Genomic DNA, 22,378 nt, shown 5'->3' on the forward strand with positions numbered 1-22,378 from the left:
AGAAAAAGACATGGTCACAGATGGCTTTAAAAAAAAAAAAAAAAGAGAGAGAGAAAAAGAGTCGTGAAAATGTGACATTTCCAAAAAAAGTTTTGGCAGCTTGAAAAACGTGAAGCCTGGCTTTGTAACGCTAAAAAGAAACCATTAAAACCCTTCAGCTGACAGTTAAACTGAGGCTGGACTTCTGGTTCTTTTTCTGTGGTTCCCAAGTCGTGGTACCTGTGTCCCTGTTAATACATAAAGGCACTCCACATGGTCCGAGTGTATTATGCAGAAAACATTCAAAATCCTAAGAAATAAGGGCTTTTTATCAATTTTTTATTTAATTTTTATTTTTATTGAAGTGCGAAAGAGAACCTGCTATGTCTAACTTGGATCATTCAGTGGTGGTAGATATAAGGCTTGTACTCCCAATGTTGTCAAATCGGGCAATATTGTTGTGAAATATTAAAAGAAAAGGCAATAATATTAATGATATGCATGAACTTTATTAGTTTGAAGTTGAATAACATACTTAACCTTACTTGTGATGCCTTTAGGGAGTGTAAACTCAAGAGAGAACAACAAATTATGTTCTACACCAACTAAATTAAAGCGCAAGAATGGGTAGATCCAGAGAGATGTCCAGCACAGGGCTTTCATTTAGGATGTAATATCTAATATGTATACAATCAGAAAAAAGGAGAAATATATTCTGAGACTCAACATTTTATTGACTTGTATATTGTAATGTAAACAACCACATTTAAATTAGGATTTATGTTGCAGCAATTAGCTCCTTTGCTTTCTTCTAAGGATTTTTCAGAGTATGCATCAACGGTTCAGTTTGGTGTAAATGGTTCACAGTTTTTGGTCTATTAAAGGGTCTTTTTTTTTTTTTAATTCATTTTTTTAGTTATGATCCTTTACACGCTGGGTTTAAATTATTTTCCCAAATAGCCACTCAAACACAGTGGATAAAGGCAGAACGTACAGTATATTGTAGAGTCAAGCTCCAAATCCAGAGCTGGAATGTATTTGCTGTGGGTCTGTCCTTACTGTGAAAGCACATGATACATCTACATTTATAAAGTAATACAGTTAATTACCCAGTTTCAGATACCTCGGGTTAAACGTCTGTTTTATTTTCAGATTTCCTGTAATCTGTTGGTAATAATCAACACTTGTTTTAATAAACGCTGGCTTTATTCTGCTCTTTCTAAGGTTTTTTTTTTTTAGCAGTACAGTATACCTGTTGGCAGCAGAACAAAGGAAAACAAGTTTGTCAGAATTTGGCTCACTTGAGATCACAAAGGTCTGTAATTGGCCTCAGAACTAAAATGAGTTTGACACCTCTGGTATAGATCATGGTCCATAACCTTCTTTTTTTCTTCTTCTCTCACGGCTCAAACGAAGTGGAGGAGGGGTGAGAGGAAAGTAGAAATCAAAGCTGCAGTTTGCCTGTTTTTAACATCTGCCTGTACAATTTAAACGTCTGAATCGTTTTGTCACTGTACCAGTTTCTGCCCTTTGTCTCAGTTGAACTCGCCGTCTTGCCAAATGCCTTGCGGGGGCTTTTGAACAGATTGCACTTTCCGTCTGGTTGTGAAAGAATTCAGGTTACAGGTAGGGATCGTTGGCTTCAGTCTGAATGACCTCTAAAGTCCTGGAATTGCATGCTCTGATTTGTTCTTTCTAATGCCAGCTGATTACGAAACACAATCCTCCTGCTTGCCGTTATCCAACTTGTTTCAATTCCTCTTTTTGCTTTTCGTGTTGTTGTTCTTTTTGCTTGAAGTACACTCTGTGCTCTACAAGTAGATCTATACAAACATGGCAAAGGTCACGCAGCAGGTTAGCACTGTATCACATATGCATCATTCATGTGTTGCATCCTGTTATGTAGTGACTCAGGAGCTCTTCATCCGTTTATGTGCGAGACGTTGGTGACCCCAACCGTGACCGTAAAACTGATACGTTGTGTTTATACTCGGAGTCGAGTAGTTTCTTCAGAAAACATTGATGATTCAAGGAAATGTCCCAGCAGGAATAATTCCAGCTTTGATTGCTGTTTATGTTGGAACGGGATGTTTTCATTATTAGCTGTTTCTTCAGAGTTTATTGCCTCCGCTGGGCTCGTCTGCTGACAGGTGGTTGGGCGGTGGTCATAACTGCAAACTCCCACTCCTCCAACTCTCCCAGTCCTCAGTCCTTTTAACACCCACCTGCTTCTCTCCTTCCTGCCACGCAGCACATCGTCCAACATCTCCTCTTCCTCCTCCTCCTCCTCACTCAGCTAATCCAACACAGATACTTTTTCTATTTTTTTCCCTCCTTTTTACTGTTTTTATCTGCAGGCCGGTGTTGTGCACGAATCTTGGATTATTGATCCCTGCTCTTTTTTTCCTGCTCAACACTTTCTACGCTGAATCTGTCCGATCGCTTTGTTGCTGGAGGTCAGCATTTTTTCACGTCGTGCTGCTTCCTGCCTGGGAAAACGCTTCCAGCTGAGTGAAACGCCAATTCAGCAATAACTTCCCGAGGAGCGTGATTCCCGCTCATCGTCTGTAAACTTGTCCTTGCTTAACACAAGCCCTCATCTGAGTTCCACTGATTCATAGGTGGAATGCGTGTGTGAGCCTGTTGGCAATAGAAGCATCAGCTCTGCTCAGGTCTTTGACATGAGATGATATCTGCCTGCTGTCATGCTCAGCTGAGTGACTATTGGAATAATAACACACTTAGACACATGTAGTCTGTGATGTCAGAATATTTAAGACCAGTGGAAAATTCCCTTTTTGAGCAGATCTCCAAACTTGGCAACACACCAGGAAATCATTAAGATGCTATTGACCTACTGAGAAAGAATGGATCTGCTTTTTTTTGAAAATGAAAAATTAATAAGAAGCGATCACGCTTATTGTCTTCTCTGTTTGGATATCTATGCATTCATTCACAAAGCCAAAATCCTGACCTTCTGCTCATGAGACGGCATGGATTGAACACTTTGATGTGTGCTACATCTGCAGGATAACTTTAGTGTGTGTAAAGCTAGCTGCAGACAGGTCAACCTGTGCTTGTGCTCGCCGTCTTGGCTCGGATTGACTCAAGCAGCCAACATAGACAAAGTCATTCATCTTGTGCCAAGAGAAAGCAGAGCTAGGAGGCTGAGGGGGGAGGCTGGTCACACTGTACCAGGTGAGGTGAGGGCAAATGTCAGGTCAAACTTGGTGTTTTCTTGTCACCGATGGTAGATTTACTGTTTAGAGCCTTTGATAATAAAAAAAAATCTAGTTGTCTATCAGGGTAAAAAGTTGGAAGGATGGATTCTTATTCATTTATTAATAAGAATCTAATTTATTTCAATGCGTAGCGACACTGATTTTCCGTTTCAAAATTCCCCAAATTCCATTTCAGAGTTCACCCATTTCCACTTCACGTTAAACTTTTCCACTTCCTTTCTGTATCATCATCTCTCCGTATTTAGATAACTTAATTGAATATAAAACTTTCCGAAATTTGATCAAACATGCTAAATGAGGTTAATTGTCACGTACTGGTATTCATTTTACATTCTATATGCTTCAGATGATTTACAAAAAACGGGATGATTACGCTTAAGTCATGTGAGATGATGTAAGAGTGAGGTAGCTACAGTACTCTGCTAGGCTGTCAGCCAATGTGTGATATTGTCCCTAAACCTTTGGTTATCGTCACGTTTTGCACAAAACCCTGCTCAATCTATACTATAAAATCTCCAAAGAACAATTTATGCTATGCTACTCAATACTCGCTATATCTCTTTATTCACAATTCTCTCAGTCCTACCTACTCACCACAGATTGCTCTACAAGTGCTAGTTTTTATAGGAAGGGGCGGGGCTAATAGTGATGTAATCACCATTCTCAGGCTCAGCCAATAGCCATATTTGATTTTAATATCCAGGTTTCAACCCATAGACGTCAGTCACTCTTACATTTTTACTACAAAATACGCCAAATTTTAATACTTGGACTAAAATATCAACGACACTATTTCATGCCTAAATACGTTTGTTTTCTGCATTAAAAAAATGGTTTTGGTTTATTCTTTAAAAAAACACTTCAGACAAAGCTCTGCATGTGTTTCCGATTACAGAATAACATGATCACTATTTTATTTGTGACATGTAGCGAGAGACTTTGAACAGAATTATTGACAGAACTACATACATTTGTATGTCACACTTTCTACACATTCAGTCACTTGTTTTCTGGTGAAAAATAGCACGTGAATGTATGATATTGTCTTAAAACATGTATGTGAGGCTTTTGCGTGTCATGTTTGGGCCTAATTTTGAATAAATAGACAGGAAAAACTGCCCTGGTGCAGCTATGGCCACAGTTGTAGCTTATCTCCATTGGTGTAGCTGTACTGATGAAAAATAACTCTATCCATCTGTCCCTTGAGTTGCTTCCAAAAACAAATAAAGCCCCATATGAAGCCAAGCCAAGATTGTTACATGTGGAACTGTAATGAAAAACATTCTTTCGTCCACTTATAGCCCATAGGCTGTTCTGTAGCATCTTTTTTACTGTTTCTACTAGTTTTTGTAATGGGATGGAGCTCTATTCAATGTCCAGATTTCTTTTATAGGACACACCTAAGCAGAAGCTCTTCTTCTACTATAAAACACAAGCTGTAACAAGCCCCCCCCCTCTTTACTATTTGTGTTTTGTACATTACAGGACCCCTGCCTCTTCCCTCTCTGGGGTTCTAGTACAGAGACAAACTATTGGCATGGTCTCTGCTCTTTACTCAGAACAATATGTTTATATCAGAGGTAACGTACTCCTTGCATTACAATAATGCCAAGTCTGTAGTGGGGAGTTAAGTCGTAACAAATGCTGGAGGAAAACTGTTTCAGATGGCTCATTGGATGTTTAATGAACCTACAGTCATCACGATTTTATCCGTGTTCACCGTTCCTGCTCGTGCACACACCTGTAGTGTGATAGTGGAGGTGTTCATGCAGCAGCAGATTTTAATCTTTAGATATTCTATGCACGCTGCTTTCTATAGGAGGCGATACAAAGGTGAAAATCTGTACACAATATTGATGCATGATTGATCTGATGCAAGTGTGTGTGCAACAGGCATTGAAAAGCACATGTTTGGCAAGCTGACGTGTCATCAGAAGATGTAGAGCGTAGAGAGCAGAATCAAGGATAAGATGGGAAATGGAATCTGTTAATGGGCTTGATGGAATGTGATTGAAAGAGCTGCAGCTTCTTGCTTTGTTTTGATTTTATCAATAAGATCAAGTCTTTGACTTGGTCTCAAACTGTTTGAGGTGACTGAGACATCAAGCTTTTATTGGAGAATAATTACTATTTTACAGGTGCCAGAAACTCTTTCTAAAGGCATATTCATAAATGTGCAGGAGCTGAGATTAGCACACCTGGAGTATCAACCATCAGGAACAAAGCAGTTTATTTCTAATATGTTTTTATCCAAAGGTTTATCTTCCCCTCTTGTTTGTTTTCTTGCTTTTTTAAAAAAAATGTGCATTTGGAGGAGTTTGCTGTAACAGCGAATCATTTGAAAGCACTGGGACTGATGTTAACCTGAAAAGCGGTACTTATAATGTAGTCAGATGTTAATCACCTCAACACTTTACAGAAGTGTCACCTTTTGCCATTCAAATCTCAGCGTTTGTTACAAAACAAACGGTGAAAGGCGCCGCCAGGCTTTTGTAATGCATTCCAGGCTCGCTCTGGGACCAGGCTTTCCCATCCCTCTTCATTAGGTCATATACTGGGAGAGGGAGCCTAAATGGCTTTATAAGCACAGCGAGGAGGAAAACTGGGGCCTCGCAGCAGGATCACATTCTAAATATAGGCTGGTGTTCGTGTCTTGTTTTGGGCTTTAGTGTAGATGTTTGTTCAGGTTTCGGTGGCAGATGTCATAGTCTGGTATTTACGGATCAGGATTTATGGGAACAGTCTTGGTGTATTTGACACTGTCGAAGTCGAGGCTCGGCATCGCATGAAGCAATGGGATTAATTTGATTGAGGTCTCGTGTGTAATCTGACTGGATAGACTGAGATAAGAGGGATTATGATGCTTTAGATTAATTTTGAAAACTGATCAGGGAGGGAAGGGTGTTTGGACTTAATCATATGTCTTTTTTTTAATCCAGGAGTTCAACAAAGGTCTTCAATGCATTTTTATTAAAGTCATCTGCACTTGGTTTACAATTCAAGATGTTAAGAGCCCAAAATACTGCCTTCTAACTTCACTGGGTTCATGTTATTTACCATTCTTACTTGTTGGTATTAATAAGTCTATTACTTCTGGCTGTATTGGATCATGTTGTGGAATAAGATGCAGCCCTGGACTCTTTGGTCATCAGCAGCCATCTGCCTCCATCACTACATCCTCCTCACAGCTTTCTGCGTCCACATTAGTTTATCACCTTTCCCCACCGCCTGTCCTCAATCCTCGCCCTGATTCGTGTACAAAAGAACCTAAAACCATGTGCCTGTGGATAATTAAAGCCAGCAGACAAGGGGATTAATTCACACTCCATGTGAGTCTTTCCATGAACCTACAACAGCGTCTCCAGGACGACTGTGGCGCCTCTGGGAAATGCGTCCCACTGCTGCAGGTCCATTACTATTATACTGTTATTTTTCCTTTGTGTGTAGTTGTATGACTGTTAATAATATGTGGTGTTAGTATGTTTTTAGAATGTTACACAGTTTTTTAACTGCCTCTTCTTGTCCAAGTCATCACTAAGAGATTTCCTATGAGAAATGTATGCTCTTTAAACTTCATTGAAATAAAAGACATCACTGAAATGTATTTTTGGAAAATAGAAAAATACTCTGTCCAATTGGAGCAAAAAAAAAAGTTTTTTTTGGAAGTTTGTACCAAATTTATTTTCCCATCATGTGTTTGACTTTGCATTAAAGGTGTCGCGCTGAAACACAAACTGTTTCTTTGGCTACTTCTAAGATTTGATGAAGATAAAAGCAAAAAATCATCCTCTGTAGTCCACCCATTCCTCCTTTAGCTGCACAACATCTGTTCCTGTCCCATTATCATTTGTGTTTTTGGCTGAGTTTGTCAGCACAGAGCCTGATTATTTCGTCCAAGATTTAGTCTGACTCAGTATTTTTTTCTCCTACTCTTACGAAAGCAAATTAGAGGATGTCTTTGACCCTTTGGAATTCAAACCTGGTCTTTTGCATGTCCTGTCTTGCCAGCAGTGATTTTCCGCTTTTCTTTATTGCCGTCATCGTTCGGCGGTGCGTCCCCTACTTCCTGGAGGGTGAATAAAAAGCAGCATGCATCTTCTTCAGCGAGCTCCAGATTGTTTCAATAATGTTTCTCTGATGAACAGGACCTACGCCAAAACTTTTTGTATGTCTTTCCCTCCGTTGTGCATCTTGTCTTTTTGTCTTTTGTCTCAACCCCCTTTGAAAAGTACAGCAGATAAAAACCACGTGCTGCCAGTAAACTTACCCTATTTCCCACTTTTCTTCTGTATTTTGCTGAACAGCTGAATCACAGTGACATTGAAGGTTTCAAACGGCTCACAAACCAACTTTGTTTTTAAAATTCCCACATTTCTTTGGCAGTAAATCTTCATAATCTTTCCAAAACCACATGAACCATGCAAACACACGAGTGAAGGATGTCATTTTTTCTCCAGTTCACCTCATCGCTCAGACTTGAAGGATGAAAGGATGTCTATCTATCTCTCTCTTTCTTTCTGCTTTTTCTCTCTTTTTTGTCATATTCTTCTCAGAGAAGGATTACTGTGCCACTTCTCCGTTGTCGTTCCCTGCAACACAAGATCTCACCCCTTTAACTCTTGCATGCAAGCTTTCTCATAAATTCTGGAAACGTGCTGGTGTTAAAAGCCCATAAAAGTGAGAGCCCTGTTTCTGTGGGGAAGACTTGTCGCAGTGGGGCATTTAGTAAGAATTTAATAAAGCACAATCCTTGTAAACTAGGTCTGTTTGGTTATTTTTCCTTCTCCTTGGCCCCATTAAAGAGCAATTACTTGTTCAAGGTGCCCTATATTAATTCCCCAAGGCAATGTCAGTGCCTGGTTCCATATTATCTCATGGTTCTGATAAAATACCAAGCTGTGCCAATGCAAAGATTGTATGATTTATTGTTCTATGCACATCTGGACCAAACTTGCTTCGGCTAATCCTGTAAACAGTCGGGTTATTGAGTTCATACTGGATCTCACAAGCCATGTCCCATGTTTGGATTTTATTTTCGATCCCAAGAAAGGGGAGTTGAGACGAGGCGGCTTTCCTGTTAGCCAGATTAACATATTGTTGCTTTTTGTAACAAGCTGAAAGCCATTTCTTTAAGGATTTCCATAGTGCCTCCACACAGTCTGAGCCCCAGGATGAACTTGATGCTTCTTACGCTGAAAGCCCATTGGTCAGTGTAGAAGTCACCTGATGTGTGCTTTCTCTGTCTGTTTCAGTTGCCTATTTGGGGGACATCGCTCTAGACGAGGAGGACCTTCGCTCATTCAAAGTGGACAGAATTATAGATTTGGCCAAAAAAACCGTATATACTATTAATCACACGGATACAGGTAACAATCTGTAGAGTTGGTTCTTTACTTACTTCGTTTCTTCTTTATTTATTTTTTTTTACAAACAATACAAGCACACACACACAACAAATCAATTACATTCAAGGGTATACAGCGCTTCAGTATCATAAAACCATCAAATAAAGGATTTCATTAGTCTTAAAAGGAGTAAGAAGCAGAAGTCTTACCCTCACTTTTTGTCATTTCATAATACCCACAATGGGTTTCTAATTATTGTATGATTAACTGGTTTTCAATTCAACTTTATTTATATACCGTAGTTCAAATGACAACAGTCATCTCAAAGCGCTAACAAAATATAAAATTTATAATAAGAAGGACGAAACCCAACAAGATCCACATGAACAAGCTTTTAGCAACAGTGGGAAGATACAACTCCCTTTTAACAGGAAGAACTCTCCAGCAGAACCAGGTTCAGAGGTGGTAGCCATCTGCTGCGGCTGATTGGGGTTAATGGACAGAAGGACCAACAGAACAGGATAGAGTGATAGAACATCAGAGTGTTCCAGACTAGATGAACTGCCAGCTCTAGCTTCATGACACCTGAAACAGAAAAGAGAGAGAAGGGTGAGGAGAAGGCACTGGCTGCAGAAAAACATAATACCCATTAGCGCTATGTGTAGATGGTGGTTTGTGTTTGAATTTAGTGTTGGTATTCCACTGTTTAATCTTAGTTTACAGTTCCTATTTTTAGGGTTAGGGCTTTGTTCCTAGTGGTTAGATTAACGCTATTATACGGTGTACGCTTTAGCAAATAAGTAGGTTTTGAGTTTAGCCTTAAAGGTGAAGAGAGTAGCAGCCTGGGCACTAACAGGAGCTTGATGATGTAGAGCTTTGTAGGCTAACAAGAGGATTTTAAACTCTATTCTAGATTTCAGATTTTAGTAATACTTGTTAGTATTCTGGCTGCAGCATTCTGAATTAACTGGAAACTTTTTAGTGAGTTACTACGTCCGTGTCCCACCCCTTCATGGTAATTTGCCTCTACCTCAAAATTAGCCACTCGTTGAACCAAGTTATTTTTGTTTCATCTTTATCAATTGCCAAAATGTCATGTATATTCAATGAAAATGAAAAGAAACCTATTGGTCAACCAAATGAGTGGTCAAATGAAAGGTAAAAATTGTTTATATACTTTGTCAATTAAGAAAAAACTATAAAATACTTAAATCTTATTGCTTTTTACTCTGGTATAAACAAACATGTTCCTCTTATACAGCCAACAAATCACATCTTCATCTAACTTTAAAGTGGACGGCAGTAGCAGTAACAGCCTCACGCTCTTCACAAGCTCTCGTTTAAAGGTTTATGTCTACAACCACCTATTTATCACTACACCTGTAGGACCCTGTTTGGGACTAATCATGGGCCTTTTCCTCTTCAAAGTAAATCACTATTTGGACAACAGCTGTGTGTCAGCAAACACCAACAGGCTGTGGTTGCATGAACCAACAAGCTTACGTTGCTGCCTGTGATTCAGTCATATCTGCTGGCGAGGTGGTTTTTCTTTTTGCTTGTAGTTTGCAGAGTAAATCGAATCCTTTTGGTGGATTTAAAAATACATTTCAGCTCCTTTAAAATATCCACTGGATGAGATTGATTTTCCGAGACTCAAGCGTGACCTGTGAAGCAGGGAGTTAAGAGGAGACGTGCACAGGATTGCACCATAAATCGACTGGAGAGCAAACTGGTTTTTAAATACCCAATGGTCCTGATGAGTGGGTTAGTCGTAGCAGTAGTGACTGGTGTAGTGATGTTACATAAGACTGTTAGAACATCAAAGGCATGCAACTTGTTTTTGCTTAGCAGAAATGTGTGTCAGACAGTATCAGATCGCTCTACTGTACATGAGTGTTAGGATTATATAGAGTAAATTAATGAAATACGATGTAAACAAAGAGTTTAATCTTTTATTTTGAATGTTAGCTGTCTTTAGAAGTCAGGGTTAATTTACAAAGTGCAAAAAAATGAGTGCAATGTAATTATGTTTTAGATTTAATTCAGCTAGTCGGTAGATCTGCTCAACACTGATGCAAATTAAAGATCCAGAGGGGAAAAACAAGAATTTAAATCTAAAAATAGCTTCCTGTCAAATCATGAATATTGATGGTAGATGTAATCATCTTACTGTAATTAACTCATCATCCACAAGCTTTGTCTCCGCAGCACGTCTTTATCAGGGAATTTATCTGTTATTAGCAGCACATGCACACGTGGACGTGTTAATGGCTTTGTCAGACTGCAGTGAAACACTCTGCACAGCCAGATTTAAAAAAAAAAAAAGAACATTTGCTTGAACACAAATAAAAAGGAATAAAAACCAAAGCGTGCACAACTTCAAATACTGTTATTTTACGTTTCAAAAACACCCAGAAGAGGCCTCACAAGGTGTGCTCTTCATACTACTGCTTCATACTACTACTGTCCTTCATTAAAAGTCAGTTAAATATGATAAGTATATTTTCTTCTGTACAACATGTGTATGGTGGTTGTTACTTACACCTTTACCTTTCATCATAAGCTACATGCAGGTTATCATCAGATTCCACATCTACTTTTATACTTCAACAACAAACTGGGACTCTGGTCAGCTTATTTTTGGTCTAAAGAGTGTGACCTCACCACGTTGGTTAACAGGAGTTCATTGTGTTGTAGCCATGAGCACAGTGACTCTTATGTTTAGGGGTGTCCAGATACAACTTTTCCACTTCCAATATGATACTGATATTACTGCCTTGCGTATTGGTTGATACCGATATTGATCTATGTCAGCACGATTCATACATACCGCTACTTTAATTACTTATTATTAATTATTAGTGTGGAATGTAAAAAAAAAAATGTTTGATGAAGTGATATTACTAAATCAGAGAATATTAATCAGCTACGGTAGGTATCGGTAGGTATATTGTTTTTTTTTCTTCTTTTTTCTACTGTAATGTGTCAACTTATTGTTTTTTCTATCATGTATGTTTGTCATGTTAATGTGTTTTAATGTATTTCATTTGCTTTTTTAACATCATGGCCAGGGGACTACAGATGAAAAATAGCCTCCTTGGCTAATTCTGGCTTTTTTACTCATGTTTTATTAAAATGCACTGTCACCTATTGAAATAAACTAAACTAAACTAAAAAAAACAAAAAAAAAACAAACTGGCCAGTTTTTTATTAACCAATGGCTTGCATACATTTTAACCTTAAACAGAAGAATATTCTACAATTGGGAAAAAAAAAATAGAAGACCCTTAAAATAAAGTCAGTAAATCCAATAATAATTTTTTTTTTGTTTTTTTTAAGTGCAAAATAACCACTAGTTTAACTTTAACACAAGCATATTCTGCAATTTACTGGAATGAATAAAATAATAAATTAGAAGACCCTGAAAAATAATAAAAACAAAACATTTTAGATGCAGATTTTAGATCAAATAAGTACTTCTTTTGCCGATGTCTGACTGATATCTGATATCAATATTGGATCGGGACACTTTTAATTTTGTTACCTGTGCTTGCATTGTTAGAGTGACGCTAACATTTAATCTAACAGACATTTGTAGGCGACGCTTTTGCTGTTTCAAGTCCATTTTTTTAACTTACTTTATGAGTTGCCAGATTTCATTCCTGCTGACATTGGTCACAAGGCTGGGTATCCAAAAGGTTTATTTTATGATGTTTTTTTTTTTTCACTCTTAAAGCCTTGCATTATATTAGCTATACACAGTTTTGCTTTTTTTTTCACTGGATTGTCTGAGTTTTGTGCTCTGCAAAGATTTCTTACTCCTTGGGGTTTAATGGAATGTTATGTTTTGATGAATGTGACAGCACATGACAACTTAAAGCCAACAGTTTTAAATGGGATTTCACATTAGTCAGCGTGAAGTTTCATGAATAAAACCAACGGAATGTTCAATAAATCATCAACTACTATCCTAATGTAGATCATCTAAATCTTGGTAATTCATCATGATCGTTAAAAAAAAAAAAAAAAAAAAACGTTTCCATCTGTGACCTGTCACAGAGATTAAAACATTTCAAACACAGACCATTAATAAGGCTTTTTAATCCCTGGGTTCATTTGTTTTAAAATAATGACAGTTCTCTTTATTTGAAACAAGGTAAGTACAGTTAATCATAAAAAATAGTCAACGTGTTTTTATCTTGGTCATTTTGTGTTGCTTTAATCTTCAGGCTCAACCAATCAGAGTCGAAATAGGCCAGACCCACATCGCAGGAAAAGAGCAGCAACCTCTAGACCTGAGCGAGTGTGGCCTGAAGGCGTCATCCCATATGTCATCAGTGGTAACTTTAGCGGTAAGTGACAGTCATTTAACTTTCATTTACATTAGAGCAACATCCATATATTTATACCTGCTTATTTGTGTTATCTCCCATTGATCACTGTCTGACACTATGTGAATGATCATTGCGCTATAACTGAGGTTCACACACAGCTTTTGTGGCCCATGATAACTTGCAATAATTTCTGTTAAAATTTGATTGAAAGTTACAGACGTTATAGCGTATCATTCCACTTTATCCCACAGTGTATGTGATGCGTTAATATATTTCTACGTGCTAGGAGAAACGGCTATTATTAATAGCATTGCTAATGGAAATGCAGCAGCAAATGATTCCAACCTGGGATCAACATGTTGTTGTACTCACAATTGACTTGTTATTTTGATAATATTTAATGTTAGAAGTTGCTTCAACTTTTAGCCTTATTACAGTGTTAGCCTTAGTGTTGGTCTTATTCTAGCTTGTTGGACTTGTTCTTTTTAGTGCTATGTCGCTTAGCAGCTAGCAGGCTAACGATGGCTGATCTTTCTAATATTACTTAACTAGAGCTTTTTTCTGTGATAGCGGTACTTTGTGTGTGATGAATATGTGATTTCACATATTATAATTACTTATTTCTTTTAAAAAAAATGGTTAAGTTGGTTACGGCCAGCAAAGGGGTTCGTTCTACGTTGCGGGCCTCGCATGTGTTGAAGTTAGTTGTTGTTTGTCATGTTTGAAGTTTTGATATGTGTAGAGTAAAATGTTATAAATACAGTTAATGTGAGTCAAAAATGTCACGTAATGATTTAGGCTTAAATATGAACAATAATAGATAAAGAATACTGTATTTATTACAAGTTTCCATTAGCTACATGGATTTGGTTGAACTTGTCAGTGATTACCATACTTTTCTGCTTTTCCTTTGTGTTGTAGCACCAGGTAGTATTAGTATGTGGTGGCCTGCTGCTATCATGTAGTGCTGAGCTAAACAATAGGATACTGTGCTTGGCCGTCTGGTTGTCTGGGCTCAGAAATGGGGCTTTTTGGACTTTCTTATTATTTCTTTTTTTCATAGTGTTTTATTGCGGCGTGTCACAACTCTTCTATTTTGTATTGAAATACTTATTTTAGGAGTCTACTTTTTCTACTTCTCAGAACAGCATGAAAAACACAGTTAGATGGATTTCTGAGTGTGTCCGAACCTTAAACAAGCCATATTACAGAACTCACTCAAACGTGCTGTCCCTCATAGGAGAAGAAGTGTCTCATATTTCACATATTGTGCAGCTGTTTGTTAATAAATGAGTCATAAATGAGCAAAGTTAACCTAGAATTGTCTTTCTGGTAAGATTATTGAGTTAAAAATATTGATTTACATCGTACATCGCCCATTGAGATAAGAGTTTCAGTCCATATTGCCCAGCCCTAAATCCATCCTAAAATCTGACCAGACACCACCATCGAGTGGAGTTGTGTTGCACTGTACTGATAACACATAGCAGTGGAAATGATTAGCGCTTGTGTTGGCATTACTGTCAATATTTAAAATGTTAATACTAAAGTGTTTAATTTTACATAACAAATCATAATTGACACAATGTTATAGTGTAGGATATACATGACTAGTTGTGTTTAGACCACATTAGCCGTTTACAGCCATGCTGTTGTAGTCTCCTTTCACTTTAATTGGCCTCTTCTCTTTGAAATGCATTGACAGTTTTCTCTCCCACTCTTGACTCCCTCATCAGGAAACCAGCGGGCTATATTTCGCCAAGCCATGCGCCACTGGGAGAAGCACACCTGTGTGACCTTTATAGAGAGGACGCAGGAGGAGAGCTATATTGTCTTCACCTATCGACCGTGCGGGTAAGTCTCTGGGATTTCCAGCTTGTAACAGGAAGGGAATGAAGAATGTTCGGCCTCTGTTGAACCCTCGTTATCTTCAGCTAAGTCATTCTCTCCACTCAGGCAGGGCAGCCTTTCACTATTGTCCATCGTCGCTGTTTGCTGCTTGACTGCAGTGAGCCTGACTTGTTAGTTTCATCCCCTACCAGTCTTGAAAGAGACAGAGACAGTTTCCTGTCCCTCATCATCATCATCATCATCATCATCATCATCATCATCATCATCATCATCACACTGCATCAGTCAGTCGTGTCACACATGGCCACACAGGAGAGGAGAGGCTTCCCTAGCTGCTCACTAGGAATATTTACTGCACCCCAGCAAAGTTCACTCAGCTTTCCTCATTAAACAAACTGTCTGAGCAGAAGCTGGCTGTGGCTTTTGTTGTTGCTAAGCGACTGTTGACAACACACAGGGCTCTTTTATATTTTGAGGAAATACTCTTTAAAACATTTGCTGTTTTATGTTTTTGGTTTTTTTTAGATCACGCACACTGATTAGCTGAAAAGGTCGGCGCAGTTTAGAAAAGTACTAGTAAGTTGTCTAGCGTAAGCAGTGGTTTAATTGTCTGAGATTTTATCATTCAACATACCATTATGTCGTCACGTCTAATTCACATTTCCTCTAATTTATTTTATTCAGTGAAAGTGGGTGAAGTGCATGTTTTTTTTTTTTTTTTTTTTCCCAACCTGGTTACGGCCGTTTTTATCCCGGGCCTCTGGAGCAACAAGGATGACATTATCCTTACAGGCAGCAGTGGTTAGCAGTGGAAAAGCTTGACTCTGCTGCATATTCAGAAGGCCCCCATCTGTCCTTCTGTGCAAAGTTCAAGGCGTGTCTCAGGAGAGCCTGGCTCTGCTCGCAGTAATTAGAGAGCGGCTGTCTGGCCCACAGGGCACGTATGTGTTTGCCCATGCTGCAGACTCCCACACTCACCCTCTAATGTCACGCTGAGATGGAGCTCCAGCTTCACCAAGTAGATTACACAGCTGATTAATTCGCTTTTTAGCCTTCGTATAATAAAAAATAATAAATGTAAACTGATTAAACAAATAAATCCACAAATTAATAATGCACTCAATATATTCCTAAATTTAGAGGAATATAAAATTTTAATTTTAAGACAAAGTCCAACCCGTGCCGAGTTGTCTTTTTTTGTTCTTGCTCCCATTTTCACCAACAGTTCTTCCTCAGTGTAGATCAGAGTCAAAGCCAGTGTCACTCCTCACATGTTTCCTTACTGGTTTTAAAAGCTAACACAGCCAAACAGCATGTCCAGTGCCAGCTGTTTGTTACTGATAGTGCTCGCTGTCTTTTGTAAAGGTGAACAAAAGCTTTGCCGGTGATTCAATCCAGCAGTCTGGGTGTGTGTCTTCTTCTGATTTTTTTTACATTCACATCTTCAAAAAGACAGTGTTTGTACAACTGCAAAAAGCACAGTGACAGTGTTGCCATGTTAAAGGGAATTCTTTACAGAATGTGAGACTTTAAACGGAAAGATCAGCCATTCTCATTGTCTATCCAAAAATCAGTGTTAAACATGTTAAAGCAGAACTAAGTAACTTTCGCTTAGCGCTCCCCCTAAAGGTCCCTTTTGGCTATGCGCACTGAGAAGACTGTTGTAAATTGCGCAATATAAATAAAGTTGACTTGAGTTGCTGTACCGGGGCAAAATTGAAGAGTTTAACCTTGAATAAGCCTACATTCTGAGTGAACTCATCCTTTAGTAACTCAGTAAGTTAATCATTTATACCATAAAACTAATGATAAGGGAAGTGATCAGCCAGTTGTGTCCCCTGTCACCCTGCTACACACACACACACACACACACACACACACACACACATGTTCCCTGGTAATGACGTCAATGGAGCGATGAAGTGACGAAAAAGCACCGCTGTGTTCAAGCGACTCATCACGGGCGACTGAAGTGACTGCAGTCGCTACAGTCGCGTTCGGTGTGAACGCACCTTTAGTGTGTATTGGGCTGTCGTAAAGGAGTACGTCTTGTCACCGGGTCGCAGGCAGGAAAGTTGCAAGTGCGGTTTTCTGGCCAGAGACAGCAGGGGGAGATGAAAGACCCCCGGTCACCCCATAAACACTTGTATTACCCTCACAGGGACTACAAGAAGGATTCATTAAGGTGAAAAAGTTACTTAGTTCGGCTTGAAGTAACTTCTTTGATACATAAAATCTTAGTCGCTCTGCCACATTGAAGAAATAAACAATACAATAAAGATCCCACAATGCAATGTGTTGCAAATGTCAACAGTGTTTAGAGTGAAAATGAATCCAAACCTTAAAGTTGCAATTTTGACCATTTTACTTTCTTTTTGGAGTAAGGATGTTCGATTCTTTGATCTAGGAAGCATACATTGTGATTTTATCTAATAAGCTTAAAGTCAGCTTCTAAAGAACGTGTTTATCCATGTGTGTGATTTCATGTTTGTCTGGCTGTTGAATTTCAGGTGCTGCTCATATGTGGGTCGGCGCGGTGGAGGCCCTCAGGCCATATCCATCGGTAAAAACTGTGACAAGTTTGGCATCGTGGTCCACGAGTTGGGTCACGTGATCGGCTTTTGGCACGAACACACGCGTCCCGATAGAGACGAACACGTCAGCATTATTCGGGACAACATTCAGCCAGGTAGGAACACAGCAGAAACGGACACTAGTCTCCATTCAGACAGAAAAGTCTCTCTTGACCTTTGCTCATTAAAATACAAAAGGAATTACTGGCCTTCTCATCTCTACTGTGCTTTTCCTCTCCACAGGACAGGAGTATAACTTCCTTAAGATGGAGCCGGGGGAGGTGGACTCTTTGGGAGAAGTCTACGACTTTGACAGCATCATGCACTATGCCAGGAATACATTCTCCAGGTAGGAGCCAGGACATGTTTCATTCTAGCAGAATGATGCCTATAAAGAATTGTAATCCATCCTCATATCTGTCTCTGTAAACTTGGTAGTGTTGCTTGATTTCCAAAAGGATTCTTAAAATTCGGATATAAAAACCCGAAATCTTCCATACCAATAAATCACTGAAAATCCAGCTTGCTGCATGAAGCCTTTGAGTTTACTAAAGCCAGCTGCTACTTGAACCATGCATCTGGATGAGACTTGTTTCTTTGGATTACGAACCACTTTAAACTCTATTCTAAATGAGGTTTCTGTTCCGCCAATTTTAACCCTGTTACTTTTTTATGCTGGACTTTAATAACTCAATCTCGCATCGGTTTTGGCTTCAAGGAAACTAAAGCAGAACAGATTATTGCAAATTTGGGACTGGATAAGGTAGTCTATTGCTGTACGAGGATGACTGTGTTGGAAAAATGATACACATAGGGTTTGGAGTTGATCGTTAATTGGATGTGTCTGGTTTCATTTAGTTTCTTTGTATTAAATACTCAATATATCTGAGGAAATGGGTGCCAGACATAGGCAACTGGTGGCCCGTGGGCCGCATGTGGCCCTTGGTCAAATTTTGTGTGGCTCCCAAAACAAATCCCTAAAAATTGTATTTCTAGAAGTTGGAAGGAATATGAAACCCTACATGAGACACAAAATAACTCCCAAAACACACAAATCGACAGCAAAATGCACAAATTACACAAAGACACACAAAATGACAACAAAGTCAGACACAAACAAAATAACTACCAAAATACAAAAAACAACACATTACAGAATGGCTCCAAAGACACACACATTGTCAACAAAATTACAAAAAATGACAATGAAATATGGAAAACCTCAACCAAAATACAGAAAGTGACCCCAAAAATGCACAAAATTACAAGAACACACAAAATGACTACAAAAAACTGACAAAACAACAAAATCAGACAAAAAAAGAAACCCTCCCCCTATATCAATGCTCAGATCAATGATTATTCTAAATACCAGTGTTTGGAATAACGGCGTTTAAAATAACGGCGTTAAGTAACGGCGTTTGTTTTTCAGTAACGGGGTAATCTAATTAATTACTTTTTATGCCGTTATAACGCCGTTATCGTTACTGAACGTTAAATGCGGTGCGTTACATGCATTGATTAAATAAACTGTTATCCAAAAGCATCTCTGGCTTCTTACTCAATGTAGTGAGGAGGTTCAAAACAAGGTGAGCGATTATGATTGGCTAAGGTGACGTCATGTTTCATGGTAGCCAATCAGAGCCAGTGTTTTTACACATGTGCCAGCAAGAGGAGGCGGGTTAAAAACAAGGTGGGCGATTATGATTGGCTGAGGCGACGCACACGCGACACACGCGCGCACACACACACACACACACTGCAGATTTGATGAAGCAGCAGTGATGGCGAGCGTGGAGCAGTCTGATGAAAAGTTGTCATTTTTAAGGTGACGATACAAACACTACTTTAAATTAATTGTGGTCAAAGGCAAGAACGTACATGTGAAGTGTTCATTATATCCAGGAGTGAAGACTTTGTCCACATCTGTTGTAAGCAACTCAAATTTATTGAAGCACCTCACAACACGCATCTAAAAAATCTGAATCCTTTGACATAGAGCAACTTTTTTTTTTTTAACAGTAACGCAAATAGTTACTTTCCTTGGTAATGAGTTACTTTTATTATAGAGTAATTCAGTTACTAACGCAGTTACTTTTTGGAACAAGTAGTGAGTAACTATAACTAATTACTTTTTTAAAGTAACGTTCCCAACACTGCTAAATACTGACATAATTATTGATAGCGTGGCCCTAGGATCAGGTACCATCACATTTTTGTGGCCCCCGCTGTGATAGCGTTGCCCATCCCTGTCCAATAACAATAAAGGCTGTTTTTTATTTAACTTTTTAAAGCTTGCAATCCACTAACTACCTAATAGCTGAAAGTGATGCATGAAGGTTGAAAGGGAATAAAACTCTATCCCCCCCACCACTTAAACAGTGGTACCCCCCTTTAAAGGTCTCAGGGTGCGATCACTCGGGCTCGAACCTTTAACCTTTTCAGTTACTCAGCGTAGCTTATCCGCCTCAATCTCTCGCTCAACCAAAAAAATATAATCTGTCCACTTTGCAGATTCTTTCGTTTTAGGCGACAGTGATGTCTTTGTAGCCACAGTAAAATGTTTACCTTCCAGCCAACAGCCTGTTCAAATTAAGGCTCCTCTGCCTTTGCTCTCTGTAAAAACAGCTTTACTAAAAAACCCTGCAACACTAACACCTGAAGAACTCCCTTATGAAACTCTCAAGGTTATGAAGCTCCTTGTAAATGCCATGATTCCATGCTATAAAGCAACTCATTAGGATCCTAAAAGCTCTATGAAGAGGCTTTGATGATGAGAAACAGGGCTATTGTTTTGTTTAATTAGCCTGGTAATGCAAAACCCCTTATTTTTTTTAGCGTTTAGCATACTATCTGACAATGACCTATATTTAGTATTTAATTGGCAGGGCATGTTTAATTGTCCTCATCACAATTTCTTTTCTTTTTTAGTAATTACTTTTTGAGATGAACTAACAGTGACACAAACAACAATAATATCAATGATATATCAAAGGATGGTTTAAAAAAAAGAGAGAGTCAAAATGAATAATAATAAAAAATAACCAGTCACAATCACAACAGAAACAGCAGTGATGAATAGCCTCATTAGCAAACAATGATAAGAAAAACAAACGCAGTGATCGCCACAATAGTCAAAGTAAGAAAACACACACAGACGTACAAAAATATTAAGACAAATATTACAAAATACATGAGAATGATTGATTATGACAGTAAATACTTGCTTTAAATAATGACCTTTTGGAATATCAGTTTCCATTTTCTGTCACATACCCATGTCTACAGTCTTGATTTTAAAGTCATTATTTTCATTAATTATTTTTCTTTCACTATTACGCCATTCATTTTTAGTTGGGACGATTTATAATAACCGATGTGACATATGTATGTTAATTAGATAAAAATTGTTGCAATTGTCAATAAAAGTTTGGGGAGTCGTTTTGAAAAAACTGTTTTTGAAAATGTGGAATACATAATTTACATTTTCAAAACCCATTTTCCAAAATGTAAATATTCTAGGGCAGGACCAAAATGTGTGCAGACATTTTGCTGAATTTTCTCTACATTTCCTCCAACACTCACAAGTTATATCTGATTTAAATTTAAAAAAAGTATGTATTTATAATTTTCCACTGATAATCTCTCCATGCCATTGAGAGGTTAATAATGTGTGTATTTTTACAATTTTTTAGCCAGACTGAGTTCTGATTCTAATTTGTTCTTGGTTCGTCATCACTGTTTCATTGACACATGAGGAAACGTTTAGCCGAATCCCCATGATTTATTGTTTAAACTGAAACAAGTGTTAATTTTGTAACCACTGTTCTACTGTGGTTGTGCCGTGTAAAATGATTCACTTGTTAATCGTTGGAAATTATTATGCTATAAAATGCCATCAGTGCCTTTGTAGGCTTAGTAATTAAATACTACTCCATAAAAGTAGGTGGCAGAAGGTAGCACAAAGTGATGGTGTAACATGGGACTTTTTTTTAATGCATAAGCAATAGATATCATAGAAGAGTAGATATGACACGCCTCTTTGAGCCAATAGTGAGGCTAAGCTCGTCGGTTCAAAGTGACGGGGCTTTCCTTTTTTAATTCACACAAATGAACAACTCAAGGATGCCTGTACATTGTGCCGCATACGGTTGTACAGTAAGACGTACAGTTGAAAAGGGGGAACTGGGAATAACCTTTCATAACGTTCCGTTTTTTATTTCAATCAAATGTTCTGTGTTATTAGCACATATTTTGACTTTCACAATTAAGTGAACCACGTGAAAATTGGTTGAGAAATGAGTAAATGAGTTATTTTCAATGTACATGCATTGCCTTCGATGGGAACGTTGCCCCTACCAAGATGGCCGCCACATAGGCACATCGCTTTGTCTTCCAAGAGATCTATGGCATAAGGAAGTGTTTCTCAAATGGGGGTACTTGAGAGAGGGGGGGAGAGGAAAATTAACAAATGAAAGCATTAAAAATATGGGGTTTTATAATGTTTATTTTTAGTTCAAAATGATAATTGTGCTAAATATTACCAGCAAGAAAAAAAATAGTGAAAAATAAAAAGAACAGACAACAAAATGCACAAAATGACGCCAAAAACACACACGAAGAGAGAAAAATACTCACCAGCAACACACAAAACGGTAATGGACACGCTAAAAGATAGAAAAATACACAAGATCACTACAAAATACACAAAAATAGCTGAGAAACATACAAAACGACATAAGAAACGACCAAACGACACTAAAAACACACACACTGAAATAGAATAATTCAAACACCAACACAAAATAGGACAAAAATATACTGAATAATAAAAAAACAGACAACAAAATACACAAAAACACAAAATTATGATAGAAATGATCTCAATTAGAACACGAACTGAAAAGGGTCAGTCTTGGTCTCACATCACGAGGGAGAGGACCGTTTATAATAAAAACAATCTATTCAGGAGGCACAAAATACTGTTTTATTCTATTTTATTTTTTTTACAAAATGAGATTCTTTAAAATGTGTGCCATCACTCATTAATTCCA

The 22,378-nt window shown here is 38.2% G+C and overlaps 1 protein-coding gene across 1 annotated transcript in view; it reads left to right on the top strand.

Annotated features, from left to right (window-relative positions):
- The window catches only part of bmp1a (bone morphogenetic protein 1a), a 51,211-nt gene that overhangs the window by 1,039 nt on the left and 27,794 nt on the right, over positions 1-22,378 (top strand). Inside the window, exons 2-6 of the mRNA XM_028456881.1 lie at positions 8,474-8,587; positions 12,796-12,918; positions 14,637-14,754; positions 17,262-17,440; positions 17,568-17,673. Coding sequence (XP_028312682.1) covers positions 8,474-8,587; positions 12,796-12,918; positions 14,637-14,754; positions 17,262-17,440; positions 17,568-17,673 — 640 coding nt within the window. The remainder of the gene's footprint in view (positions 1-8,473; positions 8,588-12,795; positions 12,919-14,636; positions 14,755-17,261; positions 17,441-17,567; positions 17,674-22,378) is intronic.

This window comes from Gouania willdenowi, chromosome 9 (assembly GCF_900634775.1).
Source record: "Gouania willdenowi chromosome 9, fGouWil2.1, whole genome shotgun sequence".
NCBI classification, from domain to species: domain Eukaryota; kingdom Metazoa; phylum Chordata; class Actinopteri; order Blenniiformes; family Gobiesocidae; genus Gouania; species Gouania willdenowi.